The sequence below is a fragment of the Anabrus simplex genome, chromosome 2 (assembly GCF_040414725.1).
Source record: "Anabrus simplex isolate iqAnaSimp1 chromosome 2, ASM4041472v1, whole genome shotgun sequence".
NCBI classification, from domain to species: domain Eukaryota; kingdom Metazoa; phylum Arthropoda; class Insecta; order Orthoptera; family Tettigoniidae; genus Anabrus; species Anabrus simplex.
Window position 1 is genome coordinate 55,019,464 of NC_090266.1, and position 23,926 is coordinate 55,043,389.

Genomic DNA, 23,926 nt, shown 5'->3' on the forward strand with positions numbered 1-23,926 from the left:
GACTTGAGAAGGATGGGAGTTAGAAGATGGAGAACCAAAGCAGTCAACAGAGAAGGCCAAGGGTCTACAAGGGCTGTAGCACTAAACAAGATACAAAAGAGATACATTTTACCAAGTTTTACAGTCCTTCAAAGTAGTCACCAGCATTGTGTACAACCCATTGCCAGTGATACGGAAGTCAGGATACCTATAGCAGCACCTTTTGTGTTGATAGTTTGAATGGAGCGGTCTACTACTGCCCGATGGATCTCTGGTACAGTTCTGAAACGAATGCCACAAAGTGGTTCCTTCATCTTAGGAATCAAGTCAAAGTCACAAGGGCTTCAGTCCAGGAAGTATGGTGGATGGTACAGCAGTTCCCAGCCCCATCGACTGACCAAATCAGCTGGTGGTCTAAGGTAATGTTGTTCCTGATCACTGATGTTTGATTGATACATTAAACAATACCACATGTAAATGAAACCAGTTTGAGAGTTTTAGGTTTAATTTAATATAAAGAATTCCCACAGTAATCTGTCATTGTGTTTAGCTCAATATGTGTTCCTATTTTGTTATATATAATTTTCACTTGTTCCTTCCCATTACATATAAGTTATTGACTTGTTAAGACTCCTTTCTTTCCTAGTTTGTTTGTCCTGTGTTCCTATTATTTTACCATTTGTATACATCTTCACTTTTCACTCTCTCCTTTTCCTACCCATAAGCTCCATGTCGGTACATCTACTGGCATGTAATAGAACTCCTGCGGGACAAAATTCTGGAACCTCGGTGTCTCCAAAAACCGTCTTGATGAGGAGAGATCTATCTGAAAATGTGGAGACTGTCCATGTCTGTGCCCATCCTACTGTGCATTCCCATCTTTCTATATACCACTAGAAATATTTCACTTGTTTCTTTCCATTATTTTTGTACATACCTCAAGTTTTTTATGAAGCTTAGCCGTAGAAATGGGGTCTAAGTTTGCTTCAGTAATTACATCTGCTATCTGAGCATCTTTTGCCTCAAGAGCCTGAGAAAGAGCAATAATTTTTCTCTCCAGTACGGCAGTCTTCAACCCAATCTTTTCCTGCATATCCATGAGGGCTTGCTTGAAACGATTTCGCAGTTCATTACGCTCATCCTGTATCTAAGGAACAGAAAAAAATTGTAAATTATTATATATATATATATATATACAGTAAAATCTCTGATAGCTTTAATTTGCAAATAATTAGGCCTGTATTAATATAAAAAACAGTACTGTATTTAAGTACAGTATAAAACATAAGTGAAATATAAAAATCTCAACCAAAGTTCATGTTTCTTTTAAACAGTTTTTTTTTAAATTTTTTTTTTTAAAGGCTGTTATCATAGCCTGTTTAACTCGCTGCAGCCTTATTCCTTTTGCCAGCTGTGCTTCAACATACATCTTCATTATAGACTGTTATGCCTTTCAGCATTCAGTCTGCAAGCCTATGTAAATTCACTAATCGCCACTACAATCCTTTATTTCTGTGGCCTCGTCTAGTTCTATATTTCTTATTTTTAAATCGTTAGAAACTGAATCTAACCATTATCATCTTTGTCTCCCACTATTCCTCTTACCCTCCATAACAGAGAATTTTTTCTCCTAGGTAACCAAGCCTCTTCCATTTGCCTCACATGACCCTACTACCAAAGCCGGCTTATGAGTACAGCTTCATGCACCAAGTTCATTCCTAACTTAGCCTTTATCTCCTCATTCCAAAACCCTCCTGCCATTGTTCCCACCTACTTGTACCAGCAATAATTCTCGCTACTTTCATATCTGTTACTTCTAGCTAATAAATAACTCCCATAAAACAAAGTTGGTCTGAAAACAGACTGATGTAAAGATAGTTTTGTCCAGGAGCTCATTCTTACAGAATAATGTTGATCACAACTGCAAGCTCACTGCATTAGCTTTACTGCACCTTGATTCAATCTCACTTACAATACAACCATCCGGGAAGAACACACATCCTAAATACTTGAAACTATCTACCTGTTCCAGATTTGTATCCTCAATCTGACATTCATTTCCCTTAGATTTCTCACCAACTGACATCAATTTAGTCTTGGAAAGGGTAATTTTCATACCATACTCATTGCATCTATTTTTCAAGTTCCAAGATATTACACTGCAGGCTTTAAAGCACAATCTGCCTTAAGACCAAGTCATCAGCATAGGCCAGACTGCTTACTACATTTCCACCTAACTGAATACCTCCCTGTCACTTTATACCTTTCAGCAGATGATCCATGATGATGGTGTGTGGCCTCCGAGGAGGCTTGGTGCAGGTTTTTTGAGTTGACGCTGTATAGGCGACCTGATGATCCATGTAAACTATGAATAACAAAGGTGAAAGATTACAGCCTTGTCTAGACCCTGTAAGTACCTTGAACCAAGAACTCATTCTACCATCAACTCTCACCGCAGAAAAATTGTCAACATAACTGCATTTGATTAATTTTAATAATTTATGCTTAATCCCATAATCCCCCAGTACGGTGAACATCTTTTCCCTCAGTACTCTGTCATATGCCTTCTCTAGACCTATGAAACATAAATGTCTTTTCCTTTCACAGCATTTTTCAATTACCTGGCGCATACTGAAAATATGATCCTGACAGCCCCTCTGCAGTCTGAAGCCACACTGGTTTTCACCCAACTTCCTCTCAACCACTGATCACACCCTCCCTTCCAAGACGCCAGTGAACATCTTGCTTCAAATATATCATTAATTAAAATGACAGAAAGTGTGTAACGTCGCTTTAGCCAGAAAACCACTACCACATCTGACTGACTGACTGACTGACTGACTGACTGACTGACTGACTGACTGACTGACTGACTGACTGACTGACTGACTGACTGACTGACTGACTGACTGACTGACTGACTGACTGACTGACTGACTGACTGACTGACTGACTGACTGACTGACTGACTGACTGACTGACTGACTGACTGACTGACTGACTGACTGACTGACTGACTGACTGACTGACTGACTGACTGACTGACTGACTGACTGACTGACTGACTGACTGACTGACTGACTGACTGACTGACTGACTGACTGACTGACTGACTGACTGACTGACTGACTGACTGACTGACTGACTGACTGACTGACTGACTGACTGACTGACTGACTGACTGACTGACTGACTGACTGACTGACTGACTGACTGACTGACTGACTGACTGACTGACTGACTGACTGACTGACTGACTGACTGACTGACTGACTGACTGACTGACTGACTGACTGACTGACTGACTGACTGACTGACTGACTGACTGACTGACTGACTGACTGACTGACTGACTGACTGACTGACTGACTGACTGACTGACTGACTGACTGACTGACTGACTGACTGACTGACTGACTGACTGACTGACTGACTGACTGACTGACTGACTGACTGACTGACTGACTGACTGACTGACTGACTGACTGACTGACTGACTGACTGACTGACTGACTGACTGACTGACTGACTGACTGACTGACTGACTGACTGACTGACTGACTGACTGACTGACTGACTGACTGACTGACTGACTGACTGACTGACTGACTGACTGACTGACTGACTGACTGACTGACTGACTGACTGACTGACTGACTGACTGACTGACTGACTGACTGACTGACTGACTGACTGACTGACTGACTCATCATCGCCGAGCCAAAACTACTGGACATAAAGAAATTAAATTTTGGGGATACATTCATAATAACATGTAGGTGCTCGCTAAGCGAGAATTTTTTGATATTCCGTCGCTAAGGGGGTGAAAAGGAAGGTGAATTTTTAAAATGAGGAGATCTGTATCTCAAAAACTTAAAAGTTTACAGACGTAAAAATTGGTATTTGGAATTTCCTTTAAAAATAAAGAAACACGTATTTTTTTTGTTTTTGGAAATACCCATTAAGGGGGTGAAAAAAGGGGGAAAACGGGTTGAACACCTTTTATGAGGAGACATATCTCAAAAACAAGTTATTACAGACATGAAAATTGAAATTTGGAATCTCCTTTGAAAATAAAGAAACACGTATTTTTGTGTTTTTGGATAATCCAATGAATAGGGGTGAACAGGAGTGAAAAAACGGGGCAAATTTTTTAAAGGAATATATCTGCAAATTATCTCAGACACGTAACATATTACAGATCTGAAAACTGGTGTTTGGAATTTCCTGTAAAAGTAAAGGAACAATAAATATTTCAATTCGGAAAATCCACTTAAGGGGAACTGAAAGAGGGGGTGAATTTTTAAAATTAGCGTATCTACAGTATATCTCAAAAACTTAACATGTTACAGACGTGAAAAATGGTATTTGGAATCTCCTTCAAAAATAATGGTTTTCGGGAAAAACCCTTAACGGGGAGGGGGGGTGAAAGAATTGAAAAATTAGTTGAATTATCTGTATGAGAACGTATATATATATATATATATATATACCAAAAAATCTAAAGAGGTTACAAACGTGAAAACTGGTATTTGGAATCTCCTTTAAAAATAAAGAAACACGCATTTGGTGGAGGAATCAACCTGGTTCGGGGGGGAGTTAACTGAGATTAATTCCTTTTACGAGGATACATATATCTCAAAGACTGAAGATGTTACAGTAGTGATAATTGGTATTTGGAAGCTCTTTTAAAGAAACGGGTACTGTTTGTTTTCAGAAAATTCACTTGAGTGAGGAGTGTGAAAGGAAGTAAAGAAATTGAATTCCTTTTCAGGAGAAACTTATATCTCAAAACTGAAGGTTACAGATGTGGAAATTGGTAATTGGAATCTCCTTTAAAAATAAAGAAACACGCACTTTTTGTGTAGGGGTAACCAACTTAACAGGCGGGGGTGGAGTGAAAAAGGAGTTGAATTCTTTTCATGAGGATACATATATCTCAAAACTGAAGATGTTACAGTCGTGATAATTAGCATCTGGAAGCTCCTTTATAAACAAAGAAAAAAGTTTGGTTTTTTTTTCGGAAAATTCACTTAAGGGGGAGGGTGAAAGGAAGTGAAAAAATTTAATTTTTTATGGGGAAACATATATCTCAAAAACTTACGGTTACACATGTGAAAATTTGTATTTGGAATCATCTTAAAAAATAAATAAACCAGGCACGCATTTTTGGAGGTGGGGGGAATCAACTTAACGGGATGGGGTGAAACAGGAGTTGAATTCTTCTTATGAGATGTCAGACGTATGAACATTTGTATTTGAAATCTTCTTTCGAAGTAAAGTAACATGTGTTATTTTGTCTTTGGAAAATCCACTTAAGGGGGGTGAATGAATTGAAAAATTAGTTGGATTCTTTGTATGAGGATACTTATATCTCAAAAACTAAAGATGTTAAAGACGTGAAAATTAGTATTTGGTATCTCCTTTAAAAATTAAGAAACAAGCATTTGTTTCTTTCAGAAAATCAAAGTAAGGGGTGTGGGGTTGAAAATAAGTAAATGAGGAGTTGAAATATGTTTATGAGGATACTTTATCTTAAAAACTGAAGCTGTTGCAGACGTGAAAGTTGGTATTTTGAATTTCCTTTCAAAATAAAGGAACACATATTTTTTGTTTTCAGAAAGTCCACTTAAGGCAGGAGAGAGGTGGAAAGAAGTGAAGAAGAAGAAGTTAAATTTTTTATGAGTATACCTTTATCTCAAAACTGAAGGTGAACATGAAAACTGGTATTTGGAATCTCCTGTAAAAATAATGAAACATGTATTTTTTTTTCTTCGGAAAATCCAATTAAGTGGCTGAAAGAATTGGAAAAGCGGGTGAATTTTTAAAATGAATACTGGTATATCTACATTATATGTCAAAAACTGAACATGTTGGAGACAAGAAACTCAGTATTTGGAAAGTCCTTTAAAAATACAGCAACATGTACCTTTTCGTTTTCGAAGAAGGCACTTAACGGGGGCTGAAAAGAAGTTAAAAATAGTTGAATTAATTTTTATGAGGATACTTATATCTTAAAAACTGAAGATGATACAGTCATGAAAATTGGTATTTGGAATCTCCTTTTGAAATAAAGAAAGAATGTATTTTTGTTTTCGGAAAATACACTTTGGGGTGGAGATGGGGGAAGGACTGATCAAGGGGTTGAATTATAGGGAGATACTTATGTATATCTCAAAAAATGAAGATGTTACAGATGTGGGAATAGGTTTTTGGAATCTCCATTAAAAATAAAGAAGCATGTATTTATTTTTTTGACTTGAGTGAAGACTGTTTCTCACATGTACAGTTGTAGGTCGCGTGGATGTCTTAGCCCCTAAAGGTAATACAACAAACATTGTTTACAAAGAATTTCTGGGGTAAATGATACTCAATTTTTGGGTGAGATTTTATACTTTAGGAATTTTCAGATAATGTCTTAGTACAATACCGAGGAACGATTACTTTGATCAAATTACGAAATCCACGCGAGCACAGCCGCGGGTAATTGCTTCGATAGAAGGCAATTCGGTTTTAGGAAAGGTTATTCCACTGAAGCTCAACTTGTAGGATTTCAGCAAGATATAGCAGATATCTTGGATTCTGGAGGTCAAATGGACTGTATCGCGATTGACCTAAAGCATTTGATAGGGTGGATCATGGGAGACTACTGGCAAAAATGAGTGCAATTGGACTAGACAAAAGAGTGACCGAATGGGTTGCTATATTTCTAGAAAATAGATCTCAGAGAATTAGAGTAGGTGAAGCTTTATCTGACTCTGTAATAATTAAGAGGGAAATTCCTCAAGGCAGTATTATCGGACCTTTATGTTTTCTTATATATATAAATGATATGAGTAAAGGAGTGGAATCGGAGGTAAGACTTTTTGCGGATGATGTTATTCTCTATAGAGTGATAAATAAGTTACAAGATTGTGAGCAACTGCAACGTGACCTCGAAAATGTTGTGAGATGGACAGCAGGCAACGGTATGTTGATAAACGGGGTTAAAAGTCAGGTTGTGAGTTTCACAAATAGGAAAAGTCCTCTCAGTTTTAATTACTGCGTTGATGGGGTGAAAGTTCCTTTTGGGGATCATTGTAAGTATCTAGGTGTTAATATAAGGAAAGATCTTTATTGGGGTAATCACATAAATGGGATTGTAAATAAAGGGTACAGATCTCTGCACATGGTTATGAGGGTGTTTAGGGGTTATAGTAAGGATGTAAAGGAGAGGGCATATAAGTCTCTGGTAAGACCCCAACTAGAGTATGGTTCCAGTGTATGGGACCCTCACCAGGATTACCTGATTCAAGAACTGGAAAAATCCAAAGAAAAGCAGCTCGATTTGTTCTGGGTGATTTCCGACAAAAGAGTAGCGTTACAAAAATGTTGCAAAGTTTGGGTTGGGAAGAACTGAGATAAAGAAGAAGAGCTGCTCGACTAAGTGGTATGTAGGTTATAAATTTCATCTTCTTTGTCCGTATTGAAGATCTACTTGTGATACAAATTCTTATAATTTTGTTAATTAACACCTATTCAATACAATAATAACATAGTACAAACTTACATATTTACTCCTAGCCTCTTGAGAACTACTTGTTGTTCTGTTTGCACCAAACAATTACGCAGCAGAAAGAAAAATATACCAACAAGCCATTATGGAACGTACGAGAACATTTTAAATCCAATATCACATTAGAAAGTGTTTCATAAACAAGTTTGTTCACGAACAATATTATCCTATTGACAATATAAAATTAATGCCAATACATTTGTATAAATGTTACTCCAGCAACGAGAACAAATCAAATGTCCATAACATAGACAATTATCAACTGCAGAAAATTGTCAATATGGTTTACGAAGTTTAAACGACAATCATACAAGTTAAGCAACATGAATCAATACAATTAGCCAGATCTCAAAAGTTTTTTGTTTTTTATTTATTTTTTATTTTTTAAACAATTTAAAAGATGTTCACCAGATGAGTTTCGTCAATAAAATGTTAGACTTAAATAGATTTTAGACAAAAAGTTTTAACTTAAAGACATAATTTTATTGTTGTGTGAGTTTTAAAATTTGTCAGTTAGTTTTATAGGAATAATCTTGATCCAAAAGAATTGTTTCATGATCTTATACAACCTTAAGTGAATGATAGTTGGCTGATGATGCTCACGAAAAAGGAGCGAAACATGTACCATATAAACATCTTAATAAATATGTAAGTTTGTACTATGTTATTATTGTACTGAATAGGTGGTAATTAACAAAATTATAAGAATTTGTATCATAAGTGGTATGTTCCGAGCTGTCAGCGGAGAGATGGCGTGGAATGACATTAGTAGACGAATAAGTTTGAGTGGCGTTTATAAATGTAGGAAAGATCACAATATGAAATTAAAGTTGGAATTCAAGAGGACAAATTGTGGCAAATCTTCATTTATAGGAAGGGGAGTCAGGGATTGGAATAACTTACCAAGGGAGATGTTCAATAAATTTCCAATTTCTTTGAAATCATTTAGGAAAAGGCTAGGAAAGTAAAGCAACAGATAGGGAATCTGACACCTGGGCGACTGCCCTAAATGCAGATCAATATTTATTGATTGATTGATTGATTGATTGATTGATTGATTGATTGATTGATTGATTGATTGATTGATTGATTGATTGATTGATTGATTGATTGATTGATTGATTGATTGATTGATTGATTGATTGATTGATTGATTGATTGATTGATTGATTGATTGATTGATTGATTGATTGATTGATTGATTGATTGATTGATTGATTGATTGATTGATTGATTGATTGATTGATTGATTGATTGATTGATTGATTGATTGATTGATTGATTGATTGATTGATTGATTGATTGATTGATTGATTGATTGATTGATTGATTGATTGATTGATTGATTGATTGATTGATTGATTGATTGATTGATTGATTGATTGATTGATTGATTGATTGATTGATTGATAGTAAAAAATAAAAATAATGCTCACAACTGAGTAACTCAGACTAAGGCAATATAGTAGGTCAGGGGTTCTTAAAGTGTGGTACGCATACCAGTACTGGTGCACGAGCCTTTGGATAGTGGTATGCACGGTTATTAGAAAAATATTTTGTAATCTGCTGTATTTACAAAAAGTATATTCCTGTATTTTTCTTTATTACTTAAAAATTCACAGCTATTATTATTATTATTATTATTATTATTATTATTATTATTATTATTATTATTATTATTATTATTATTATTATTATAACTACCACGGAGAATAAGGAATTGTCCAACACATCACCAGTGACATATGACTCGGAGGAAGATCAAGGAAAATGGGAAACGTTTCTGTCCAAGAAGAAGAGAAAGAAGAAGAGTGAGGATAGGAAGCATGAAGATATCCCAACGAAACAGGCCAGTAATAATCCTGGAAGTACAGTGCTTAGCGAAAGTGGGAAACGATCTCATTCTAAATCTAGTAGTCGTTCAGAAGCTGTAATCATCAAACCAATGAATGGTAAGACTTTCGCTGATGTTCTGAAGGATATCAGGGACAGGGTGAAGCCGGAAGACAGTGGAGCAGGCATTCGATCTATCCGTAAAACAATAGCGGGAGCTGTTCTTCTTGAATTTAACAAAACAACTAAGATTGAAAATAGGGAGGTATTCAGTAATTCTCTGAGAGATGCCCTCGGACGAGATGGAAATGTAAAGGCTTTAATCCCCCAAACTACACCGGAGATTCGAGACATGGATGGTATCACTACCGCCGCAGACGTGGAGGAAGCTGTAAAACGAGATTCCGGCAATCCCCATGGAGAACTGAAAATATCAGTCTCGAAACCGAACAGCTGGGGACAGAAACTTGCCATCTTTGAAACCAAAGATGAGGACGCTCAGAAACTACTGGAAGCTGGAAGAATCAAGATAGGATGGCTATACTGCAGAGTACGAGCTAGAACCATGCTACCTCGCTGCTTCCAATGCCTATCATATGGACACCTGGCAAGGAACTGCACAGGCCCCGACAGAAGCAAGCTCTGTTTTAAGTGTGGAGAATCTGGCCACAAGGCAGTAGACTGTAAAAAGAACAATCCACGATGCATGCTTTGTACAGACAAGGGTGTCAATGAAGCTGAACGGAATCATATTCCTGGATCGGGAGCATGTGTAATATTTCATGAAGCTCTGGAAAAGGCAAAAAATTATAGTAAATGATGCGAATACTTCAAGCAAATATGCACAGGAGTCAAACAGCTAACGATCTTATGACACAGCTGATTTACAAGATGGAAGTAGACATCGTTATTATTAGCGAACCATATCAAGAGAGGGACCGTCCAGGGTGGTTTGTGGATAACCTCGGAACAGCTGCAATTTGGATACCAGATCTAGGAAAAGTTCCAGTAACACAGCATGGATGCGATGACGGTTTTGTTTGGGCACAGACTGGCGGAATCACTATTGTAAGCTGTTATTTTACGCCAAATGAATCTGTTTCCAACTTTCAGATGAAACTTGATGGTCTTGAGGACGTAATACGCAGAATGGAAAAAAAACTAGCGGTCGCTGATGATGTAAATGCTCAAGCGTTGGAATGGAGCATGCCACAAACAGACTCCAGAGGACGTCGTATAATGGAGATGGTTGCCAGAACAGGTTTGGTAGTCAACAACATTGGAAATGTGCCAACATTTCGACGGCCAGGATGTCAGGGAACAATACCGGATGTAACCTTCTCATCAGAGGATATTACGCCTAAGATTTCTGAATGGCAAGTGATCGAGAACTACACGGGGAGCAATCATCAATATATCATCTTTTCACTGCTCCAAGAATCTCCTCGAGAAAGAAACATCTTGCGCTGGCCAGCACGGTGGAACGTAGCCGGTATCGACAAGGAAAAGTTCATTGATGTAATTCGGAATGGAATGGACAACATAACTGAAAAATGTTTTGCTCGTAGAGGGAAAGAAGCAGCTGGTGTATGTGTTGAACTCACTATGCAGCTAATCCATCAAGCATGCAACGCCTCAATGTCCCGAAGGAGACCACGAAACAGCAAGCGCCCAGCGTACTGGTGGACTGAAGAGATTGCTGAACTGAGAAAGAATTGTCTGCGACTTCGACGCAGGGCTCAGAGGATGAGAGGCAGTCAAGAGAATACCTCAGTCACAGCGGAGTACAAGTCAGCGAAGAAGGAACTCCGTAATGCAATCAGAAAATGTAAAGCCGATAAATGGTGGGCACTGGCTAAAGAAGTAGAAGATGATCCATGGGGACAAGGTTATAAGATTGTCATGAAGAAACTCGGGACATTTTCAACCCCGAGTGCGAATCCGCAAACAATTAAACAAATTGTGGATACACTATTCCCAGACCATCCAGAGAGGATTGACTGTGAAGATGAAAAAGAACTGGATGATATACCCCTCTTCACTGTAGAAGAGCTGAATAGAGCTATTAGCTCTCTTAGAAACAAGAAAACTCCAGGACCAGATGGTATACCTACAGAAGTGCTAAAGATAATATCAGAACTTTGTCCAGAACTGTTGCTGAATATGTACAATCATTGCCTGCAAACGGGTGTTTTTAGTCCCCGATGGAAAATGGCTCGTTTGGTTCTGATCAGCAAAGGAAAACTTGGCGGTATGCTGGACACAGCTGGAAAAGGCCTGGAGAAACTTCTGCAGCCCAGAATCCTCTCAGCAGTTCAACTAGCAGGGGATCTATCTGTTCGTCAACATGGATTTCAGAGAGGACACTCGACGCTAGATGCAGTGTGGGAGGTGGTGAATACAGCAGAAAGGGCACAAATAGGCAACCATCATTCCCATAAATTGACACTTCTTGTGACCCTGGATGTGAAGAATGCCTTCAATTCGACAAGATGGAGCGACATGTTGGTAGCTCTTGAAGAAACTTTCAAGCTACCACAATATCTTATGCGCATAATGAGAGATTACTTCAAAGATCGCACTCTGTTGTATGATACGGAAGATGGAGAAAAGACAAAGCGTCTGACGGCTGGTGCAGCGCAGGGATCGATCCTTGGCCCAGATCTATGGAACATAATGCATGATGGCTTGTTACGTCTGGAGATGCCAGAGGACACGAAGCTTGTGGGCTACGCTGATGATGTAACCGCCTTGATAGTAGCTCGTAATGTTGAAATGGCTCAAATTAAACTGAACCAGATGATGTGGCGCATAAAAGAATGGATGATGAGCCATAGTCTAACATCAGCCGAACACAAAACGGAGATAGTTCTTCTGACGAGGAAAAGGATCGAAACTCTTGTACCAATGACTGTTGGAGAGTTAGTGATAGAAACATCTGCGAGCCCAAAATATCTAGGAGTGACACTTGACTCCAAGCTCACATTCTGGAATCATATTCAGAGAGCGACAGACAAGGCAGTAAAATACATGACTGCACTTAGCAGACTAATGGGAAATATTAAAGGTCCGAAATCCAGTAAACGACATCTTCTCATGTCGACGGTTCAGTCAGTGCTCCTATATGGCTCTGAAATCTGGGCTGAATCCTTGAGATTTGCTTGGTATCGGAGAAGGATAGCTGCCGTAGAACGGAGAGCGGCTTTACGTATTGCATGTGCATACCGCACAGTTTCCGAACCTGCAATCCTCACGGTGGCAGCAATAGCCCCAATAGACCTACTCGCATTGGAGCGGCATGAAATCTGGCGTACCAAAGGAGAGCTGGGAAAGAAATGTGCAAAGAAGCGTGCCTTCAGTCAACTGATGAGGCAATGGCAACTCAGATGGGAAAGTGACCCTCGAGGCAAATGGACCAAGCGACTGATACCACGCTTGGATATCTGGGTTGAAAGGACCCATTGTGAAGTAAATTACTACCTCACGCAACTTCTAACAGGACATGGATATTTCCGGAAATTCCTGCATAAATTGGGCAGAGCGAGTGACGCAGCATTCATATACTGTGATGACACTGACGATGTATTTCACACCTTTTTTGTATGCGGCCATTGGACAATTCAGAGAAGATGTGTGGAAACTGAACTAGGAGAACTGACAACAGATAATACTATTTCGGTGATGTTGCGAAATCAGGAATCCTGGGATCGCGTGGCAGTGCAAGTGGAGGACATCCTTCGTCAGAAGAAGAAGGATTTGGAAGCATACGAACGTTCGTAAAAGAGAAATGAAGAAAGAAGACGTCTGAAAGACAAAGCACGATATCACCCTGAAGTAATGCGAGAGCGGTTCCGGGGTGATGACACACATCGTGGGAAAAGGGTGTATGGTTTTTAGTGGGTAAGAATCCCACACACTTGTGGAGTGTGGACCCTTCACAAGTGTCTTTTGAAGATTTTCCACAATCTCTCGTTAAAATTTTTTTTATTATTATTATTATTATTATTATTATTATTATTATTATTATTATTATTATTATTATTATTATTATTATTATCCATGTTTCTGAAGACAGGAAGTACATTTGCACACTTCCGTTCTTGAGGAAGTATTTCACAATGATAGGATGTGTTGTCGTTTCCATTATTGCACAGTTTCATGAGTGAAAATGAAATAGTTCATCCTCAACTGGTAAATGATACAACTGAACATTGTGAGAGTCTAATATCAGATTTTGAAGATTATTTTACAGAAAATCTAAAATCAGAATTCTGGATCGGAGCTCCACTTAGTACAACTTATCTATGTGAGAGTGAGTCTTCTTCACTAGAAGTGTGAAGGAAATGACCATGGCCTTAATTAAGGTACTTCTCCAGCATTTACCTGGTGTGAAAATGGAAAAAAATGGAAAACCATCTTCAGCGGCTGCTGGCAATGGGGATCAAACCGAATATCTCCCGAATACAAGCTGAACAATTTGCTGAGTATCAGACATATTTGTTGATTTTGAAAAGGCCTTTGATCCTGTCAACCGGAGGAAAATGTGGAGGGCTATGGAAAAGTTCGGATTCCCACAAAAGATGCTTCATCTTACGCAGGCAATGTATGATAGATATACTTGTCATGTAGAACATAAAGGGAAGCTGTCTGAAACTTTCGCTGTAAAATCTGGAGTAAGACAAAGATGTCTACTGTCACCAATCTTGTTTATCACGACACTGGATTGTATGTTGAAAGAGGCAATGAGTAAAAAACGTGGCACTCAGTGGGGAATTAGTAGTTGACTGGAAAAACTGGATTATGCAGATGACTTCTCTCTTCTTGCAGAATGTTTTCAGGACATGGATATCAAATTTAATGACATAAAAATAGAAGCTAAAGAAGTTGGCTTAAAGATAAATAACAAAAAAGACTAAGGAAATGTGCATAAACCATCATAACAATTTTATTCTAGTGTGACTCTAGATGGAACGGATATAGAAAGGGTAGAGGAATTTTGCTACTGAGGAATGAATGAATCAATGAATCAATCAATCAATCAATCAATCAATCAATCAATCAATCAATCAATCAATCAATCAATCAATCAATCAATCAATCAATCCTGATCTGCATTTAGGACAGTCACCCAGGTGGCAGATTCCCTATCTGTTGTTTTCCTAGCCTTTTTTAAAAGATTTCAAATAAATTGGAAATTTATTGAACATCCTACTTTTAAAGACACCACTCAAAATTATTCGTCTACTAATATCATTCACGCCATCTCTCAGAAAGCATGGAAAGCCAGGATCGAGGTGCTTTTAGAGATGTGGTGATTCGTATAAATAAAGCCAAAGGAGCTTTTGCACAGTTACGACCAAGATGGAGATCCCCTCGCATTCGCGTAAAAACGAAGCTAAGGATATTCATCTTAAATGTTAAATTGGTGTTACTATATGGAAGTGAGACCTAGAAAGTGACCAAAGACATTACCACAAGGTTACAGACTTTTATAAATTGTTTTCTGAGGTATCTTATGAGAATATTGTGGCCAAAGACCATCTCAAACAAAGACCTCTGGGAGGCCACAACTCAAAGTACCATACAGCAACAGATAATGAGAAGAAAATGGAACCGGGCAAGTTGGCCGTGCGGTTAGGGGCGCGCAGCAGTGAGCTCGCATTCGGGAAATAGTGGGTTCAAATCCCACTGTCGGCAGCCCTGAAGATGGTTTTCCGTGGTTTCCCATTTTCACCAGGCAAATGCTGGGGCTGTACCTTAATTAAGTCCACGGCCGCTTCCTTGCCATTCCTAGGCCATTCCTAGGCCATTCCTGTCCCATCGTTGCCATAAGACCTAACCATGTCAGTGCGACGTAAAGCAAGACATGGAGAGAGGTCAAGGCATTGGCATCAGATAGAACAAGTTGGAGAAATTTAGTTGAGGCCCTATGTTCCACCTAGGAATTAAGGGAAATTAGTCAAGTAAGAGTCCATGCATTTGCCTAGTCTGAAAATCACAACAAACAAGGGTTTGGGAATTGGGAAGGGAACTGGTGGATTTTATTACATGTAATGTGCTGATTATGTTGCTGAAAATGGAATCATGTCACGAAGATATCTCTGCTTAAGCTTACCACTGCACGCATAAATATTAGTTTTGTAATGCAGATGAGATTATAACCATTTAACTTCTTTTAAGCAGATGAATGTAGCTGTGTTTATAGAAATGATCTGAGTATACAAAATTTGCTTCTCAACATTTTCATTAGCTATAAAGCCTTTCTTTGACAATTTGTTTAGTACATTTAGGTAACACAATTAACAGATTTGTGACGAAGTTCAACATTACTTTTCCTCTTGCAAGTAGAATTTTTCCATCTCCCGTAGATGGAAGAAAGAGTCTTCCCTTTAAATAGTACTTAGAGTCCAGTTTTGTTGCTTTTCCCTCTCTTTTCTCACATTCCACAAGAGGAACACAATGTCCCACAGAAGACCTGGTGGTGCATATACAGTCTGTCTCTTTTTCTCGTTCAGACTACCTAAAAAATTAGTCAGTTCTCTTTTGAGGCCATTAATTTATCTGGTAATCATTACCATTGTTGGTAAGACTACATCATGTTTTCCTGCCATTACAGGTGGTTTTGGCAGTTATTCCTCATCGTTGTACATCGTATACAATAAAACCTTGTCGTGAAGGTATTTTTTGCAGGTGACAAGAAAGAGAATGTGTTAAGCAAGAAAACGTATTGCTGATTACATAAGTATTAAATATCCAGCAGGGATATGGAGACACTAGATATGTTATTTCCATGCGTGCATTTTACGTCGTGTATGTACGGGTACAGTGAAAGATGTAGGTTATCTACCATTTCTAAAGATGAGACGAGAGTGTTAACCCTTCTCAAGCGTATTACATTTTTGGTTGTGAGTGTAATTCATTTTTGTGATGTTATTCTTATTGTTAACAAACACAAACACTCTGAAAATATACGAAGTTCAGCATAAATATGCTATCCATACCTAATTTCATCAGAATAGATTGCAGGTATCCATTTATTCTGGATGAAATAAATACCGTACTCAGCTGCATGTTTTCGTGCAAAAGTGGCACAAGGCATGCCACACAGTAGTTTTGACTAACATCGTAAAACACTATATTTATTTGTCCCGGTGGGGACACATTTTAAGCCTTTTCCTTCAATATTTTAGACCTGGGCAATTCACCATTGGAAAGTGTATCATTTTGGAATCTTATTCCTACTCTGTTTTAATTTTTTTTTTTTTCGGTACGACTTAGGTCGCTAATTGTAACTGCCATCGTTTACATATGATGTGTTCTACTATTTATTTTCTGGTCCCATGACTCTGGAGTACCGGTAATGGTCTAATGGCGCGACAAGTAGAGAGCGAGTCTGACTTGGTCCACTAGCGAGCCCTATGCTCTGTTGGTGTACCTCGCCTTGGTGGCGTGATTCAGTGCATTGTCGGGAGCCATGCTGTTAGCAAGCTTTGTGCTGTTGCTTTCCACTTTCTTTTACTTTTCCTGGAGTCCTCTTGAGTTCTGGTTTCTTTGAGAGAATCCGTGGCCTCTCATTACTAAGTCCGATAATTAATTAAAGGGCAAGAAATCCTTTAATATTTTGAAATTAATGCGCTGGAAAAACTGTTCATTTTAGGGGCTTCTGCCAGGAGAAAATTTTTCTCATTAATTATTTTATTCTTTAATGTTAATTTTAGTTTTTAATTTAGAGGGCGTCGCTCATCTCAGTGGAAAATATTTTGACTTAATCCAGTCTTATTTTATTTAATTGATTTCTACCTTTTAAATTTAATTTGTCTTAAATGGTGCACCATAAGTTTTAAAGAAGAAAAAAAACGTATTCTTTCAAATAATTGTATACTTCTTGCAAATGAATTATTAATTAAATCTGAATTGTTTAGAGAAAGAAATTTTGGTGTTTTTCTTTCTTCCACTTATTTTTTATGTTTGCCTCGTGGTACTCTATTGTAAATATGTTTTTCATTACGGAAATCTGTAATTCGGCTTCTCGCTGTTTTGGTTTCCCAAATAAATAAATAAAACTTTATTCATTTTATACCGTGCCTATACTTAATTTTGGATCCAACTATTCTTTGTGTTATGGGCCGTCGGCTAACTAGTTGGCGAGTATTTACTGACAATTTTGATGGTTAATTTTTTTAGGGTTTTTGGTCATCTTTGTTCTTTGTTTACTTGTACCAGTAATCGCCAGTACGGATTACATTTTTGGTTGTGAGTGTAATTCATTTTTGTGATCTTATTTTTATTGTTAACCAACACAAACACTCTGAAAATATAAGAAGTTAAGCATAAATATGCTATCCATACCTAATTTCATCAGAATAGATTGCAGGTATCCATTTATTCTGGAAGAAATAAATACCATACACTATATTTATTTAACATTCACAAAACCTGGTTGTAATTCACTTTGTCGCCTAATTCATAATACTACAGTATAGTTACTGAAATAGAAAAATTCATGCACAGCACAATATGTGTGTTGAAATGGGAAACAAACTGAAACTTTATTTATGTTGTAAACTAGAATTTTCTGCAGTCCTGGATACTGATTTGTGACCTCTTACCATTCCATGCCTTCTTGATGACTATATTTGACTTTCTGTCAAATTCTGATGATCAGTCCCATGAATAATACCTAGGTATTCATCGTCTGAATTCGTCCTGTCACTTATGTTGCTCTCATACTCACTTGAATCAGTTTCACTTTTTCACCTATTATCACTCTTTTTTAAGTATTCATCAACACCATCTAGTAGTGATGACTTTATTTCAGACTGTCCGACTCGTTGGCTGAATGGTCAGCGTACTGGTCTTCGGTTCAGAGGGTCCCGGATTCAATTCCCGGCTGGGTCAGGGATTTTAACCTTCATTGCTTAATTCCAGTGGCTCGGGGACTGGGTGTTTGTGCTTTCCCCAACATTCCTGCAACTCGCATACCACACACAACACTATCCTCCACCACAATAACACGCAGTTACCTACACATGGCAGATACCGCCCACCTTCATCGGAGGGTCTGCCTTACAAGGGCTGCACCGGGCTAGAAATAGCCACATGAAATTAATTAATTTTATCTCTGTTTAAAGGAGTTATCCACAGAGTGGTGGGGGAGGGGGGCTGGAGAGTAACGTAGGGAATGCATATAAGATTGGAAGTTCAAATGAAGATACAACCTTCATCTCATTTTTGAACAATTATTGGTACCCTCAGATTCTCAATACAGTAAGCAAGGCAAGAAGCTATTCCCTTTCCATTCAAAACCAATATACTTTAAGGAAACACACTCCTTTATATACAATTTCACAAGTGCTGACCAGGAAGGCTGGCAGGCATTTAGGCCCTGTCAGCATGAGTTTGGAGATTAGGTGCTTTGACCACAGCAATTACCCCAGCACCCTTTCATATCCGAACCTACCATCCACGGCGCCATTTGACAATGTTACCGGCAATAACTCGCTGCACTATGAAATAGATGCTTCTTTCTCTGTCTGAAACTTGTCAGTTAGTGCACAGGCTATGAGTGAACAGTACACAGTGCTGTTCTGAGTAGGAGGAGCGAAACTTTCTTGGTGATAATATATCATCAAAATCATGGACAAGTGGTAAAAAACAATCCTGTGCAAGTGTTTCGTAGAGTGCCTGTTCTACCCAGAAAATAACTAATAAAGAACAGAATGTAAACTTAGTTGTATGTCCACCTTTCATATATGCTTCAGGTCTTGCCAATAAGATTAACTATTCGACAAAAACAAAACTGCACTAATTTCAAGATGATTATCTAAAAACAGGTTTCACTACACTCTTGTGAATAACCAGGAATGGCCACAGTGTGTGCTTTCCTCGGACATTTTAACCAACGATAGTTTGAAACCTGTAAAACTTTCAAGACACTTACAGACAGAACATCCAGAGCATGACAATGAACTATCGACTTTTTTAGGCGTAATGAACAACATTTAAAAGTAAATGTCAAACTCCTAGAAAAGCATGCTACAGTTTCTAAAAAAGCCCCATGAGCATTCCTAGAGGTTTTAATAACTCGCATCACTCGCTGTCACAGGACAATAATAATAATAATAATAATAATAATAATAATAATAATAATAATAATAATAATAATAATAATAATAACATACATACATAATCATTATAGACGATTATGCCTTTCAGTGTTCAGTCTGCAAGCCTCTGTGAATTTACTAAACGTCACCACAATCCTCGATTTGCAACTAGTGCTGTGGCCTCATTTAGTTCTATACCTCTTATCTTTAAATCGTTAGAAACCGAGTCTAACCATCATCGTCTTGGTCTACCTCTGCTTCTCTTACCCTCCATAACAGAGTCCATTATTCTCCTAGGTAACCTATCCTCCTCCATTCGCCTCACATGACCCCACCACCGAAACCGGTTTATGTGTTCAGCTTCATCCATCGAGTTCATTCCTAAATTAGCCTTTATCACCTCATTCCTAGTACCCTCCTGCCATTGTTCCCACCTGTTTGTACCAGCAATCATTCTTGCTACTTTCATGTCTGTTACTTCTAACTTATGAATAAGATATCCCGAGTCCACCAAGCTTTCGCTCCCGTAAAGCAAAGTTGGTCTGAAAACAGACCGATGTAAAGATAGTTTCGTCTGGGAGCTGACTTCCTTCTTACAGAATACTGTTGATCGCAACTGTGAGCTCACTGCATTAGCTTTACGACACATTGATTCAATCTCACTTTCTATATTACCATCCTGGGAGAACACACAACCAGGGGCCGAAAATCTTCGATGTTAGGCCCCTTAAAACAACAAGCATCATCATCAGAACACACAACCTAAATACTTGAAATTATCGACCTGTTCTAACTTTGTATCACCAATCTGACATTCAATTCTGTTGAATTTCTTACCTACTGATATCAATTTAGTCTTTGAAAGGCTAATTTTCATACCATACTCATTGCACCTATCATCAAGTTCCAAGATATTAGACTGCAGGCTTTTGGCACAATCTGCCATGAAGACCAAGTCGTCAGCATAGGCCAGACTGCTTACTACATTTCCACCCAACTGAATTCCTCCCTGCCATTTTATACCTTTCAGCAGATGATCTATATAAACTACGAACAGCAAAGGTGAAAGATTACAGCCTTGTCTAACCCCTGTAAGTACCCTGAACCAAGAACTCATTCTACCATCAATTCTCACTGAAGCCCAATTGTCAACATAAATGCCTTTGAGTGATTTTAATAATCTACCGTTAATTCCATAGTTCCCCAGTATAGTGTACATCTTTTCCCTCGGTACCCTGTCATATGCTTTCTCTAGATCTACGAAACATAAATACAACTGCCTATTCCTCTCGTAGCTCTGGTTAAGACGCAGCAGGTCGTTATGCTACTTAGGATCCAGAACGGGTAAAAAAAAAAAAAAAAATGTAAATAAATAAATGCAATGTAAATATTAATGTTATACCAGTTGTATAGTATCATTTGAAGTAATTCCACATACTGTATATCAGTTGACTATATTTGTAAGTAGTACAGGAGATATTATAAGTAGAATTTTGTAAACAATATAAATTTATTAAGGATGAGCTGTGTGTTTAATAGAAAACATTGTTAGCGTAAATTGTATAACATTGTATTATAGGAAAAATTTTCTTCTCTTGTTAATTTAATATTTAGTGCTTGAGAATAATGTATTTTAGTGTACCATTTGCCACCGAGGTAGACACCTCATTTGCACATAAAGAGATTTTGATTTGATTTGATTTGATTTGATTTGATTTGATTTGATTTGATTTGATTTGATTTGGTTTGATTTGATTTGGTTTGATTTGATTTGATTTGATTTGATTTGATTTGATTTGATTTGATTTGATTTGATTTGATTTGATATTCAATTACCTGGCGCATACTGAAAATCTAATCCTGACAGCCTCTCTGTGATCTGAAACCACACTGGTTTTCACCCAACTTCCTCTCAACGACTGATCGCACCTTCCCTTCCAAGATGCAAGTGAATACTTTGCCTGGTATACTAATCAATGAGATACCTCGATAGTTGTTGCAATCCTTCCTGTTCCCTTGCTTATAGATAGGTGCAATTACTGCTTTTGTCCAATCTGAAGGTACCTTACCAACACTCCATGCTAATCTTACTACCCTATGAAGCCATTTCACCCTTGCCTTCCCACTATACTTCACCATTTCAGGCCTAATTTCATCTATTCCTGCTGCTTTATGAAAATGGAGTTTATTTACCATCTTTTCCACTTCCTCAAGCGTAATTTCACCAACATCATTTTCCTACTCTCCATGAGCTTCGCTGTTTGCAACAAAACCAGGATGATTTCCTTTTACATTGAGAAGATGTTCAAAATATTCCCTCCACCTCTCCAGTGATTCCCTGGGATCTATTATGAGTTCATCTGAATTACTCAAAACACTGTTCATTTCCATTTTCCCTCCCTTCCTAAGATTCTTCATTACTGTCCAGAAAGGTTCCCCTGCTGCTTGACCTAGCCTTTCCCGGTTATTACCAAAATCTTCCCACGACATCTTTATGGATTTAACAACTATTTGTTTTGCTCTGTTTCTTTCATCTACGTACAAATCCCTCTCTGCCTCAGCCCTTGTTTGGAGCCATTTCTGATAAGCCTTCTTTTTACGTTTACAAGCTGCTCTCACTTCATCATTCCACCAAGATGTTCGCCTTTTCCCATCTTTATACACAGTTGTTCCTAGGCATTCCCTGGCTGTTTCTACTACAGCATCCCTGTATGCCACCCATTCACTTTCTATATCCTGAACCTGCTTACTGTCTACTGTTCGAAACTTCTCACTAATCATATCCATGTACTTCTGTCTAATTTCCTCGTCCTGGGGATTTTCTAACCTTATTCGTTTGCAGACAGATTTCACTTTCTCTACCCTAGGCCTAGAGATACTTAGTTCACTACAGATCAGACAGTGGTATGTATCATCGAAAAATCCCCGGGAAACTCGTACATTCCTAACAGATTTCCTGAATTTGAAGTCGGTTAAGATATACACTATTATGGATCTGGTACCCCTAGCCTCCCATGTGTAGCAGTGAATAGCCTTATACTTGAAGAATGCATTCATAACTGCCAAACACATACTAGCACAGAAGTCCAGCAAATGCTTCCCATTCCCATTAGCTTCCATATCTTCCCCACATTTACCAATCACCCTGTCGTATCCTTCAGTTCTATTCCCAAATCTCGCATTGCAATCGCCCATTAGCACTATTCTATCCTTCCTGTTGACCCTGACCACAATGTCACTCATTGCTTCATAAAACTTGTCAACTTCGTCCTAATTTGCACCCTCACATGGTGAATGAACGGAGACAATTCTCGTCCTCATTCCTCCAACTGCCAAATCTACCCACATCATTCGCTCACTTATGTGCCTAACAGAAACTATGTTGCGTGCAATGGTATTCTTGATAAACAGCCCTAAAACACCCGTCAAGTACACTTTATAATCTCCCATCTCTTCCTCGTTATCTCCCCTTACCCGAATATCACTTACTCCTAGCACATCCAGATGCATCCTCTTTGCTGACTCAGCCAGTTCTACTCTCTTTCTTCCATAAGCCCCATTAATATTGATAGCTCCCCATCGAATTCCATTTCGTTTGCCAAGTTGTTTTCAAGGAGTCCCTCGCCTGTTAAATGGGAGTGGGACTCCGTTACTCCCATAGGTCCAAGGCTTGCTTGAAATGTTCTGAGCTCGGTAAATTCATGAAGCAGGATGCTACCCTACTTACACATAGTCGAAGTGAGGATCTCTCCTCTAACGGGTTATGGACCACCAGTGAATTGTATAGTCCTAGCCGCCTGATCACAAGGAGGGCCATGACTCAGAATATGTCTGAGATGCCCACTCCCATTCCATAGCAACTGGTATCCCGACTCTCAGGACCACTTACTAGGCCACTCAGCCATTGCCCATGGTTCACGAACTAGGATGTGACTACATAAACCCACACCATGAAATAATAATAATAATAATAATAATAATAATAATAATAATAATAATAATAATAATAATAATAATAATAGTAATAATATATTATATATATATAATAATATGGAATGGGAGTGGGCATCTCAGACATATTCTGAGTCATGGCCCTCCTTGTGATCAGGCAGCTAGGACTATACAATTCACTGGTGGTCCATAACCCGTTAGAGGAGAGATCCTCACTTCGACTATGTGTAAGTAGGGTAGCATCCTGCTTCATGAATTTACCGAGCTCAGAACATTTCAAGCAAGCCTTGGACCTATGGGAGTAACGGAGTCCCACTCCCATATAATAATAATAATATATTATTATTATTATTATTATTATTATTATTATTATTATTATTATTATTATTATTATTATTATTATTATTTCAAAAAGATTTGGGAAACTGAGAAACTTCCACATGACTGGACTTCTGCCTTGATTCACCCACTGCATAAGAAAGGGGACAAAATGGATGTTAAC

At 38.3% G+C, this 23,926-nt stretch overlaps 1 protein-coding gene across 1 annotated transcript in view; it reads right to left on the bottom strand.

Annotated features, from left to right (window-relative positions):
• Gas8 (Growth arrest specific protein 8) overlaps nt 1-23,926 on the bottom strand; it is a 175,231-nt gene that overhangs the window by 14,859 nt on the left and 136,446 nt on the right. Inside the window, exon 8 of the mRNA XM_067142334.2 lies at nt 917-1,126. Coding sequence (XP_066998435.2) covers nt 917-1,126 — 210 coding nt within the window. The remainder of the gene's footprint in view (nt 1-916; nt 1,127-23,926) is intronic.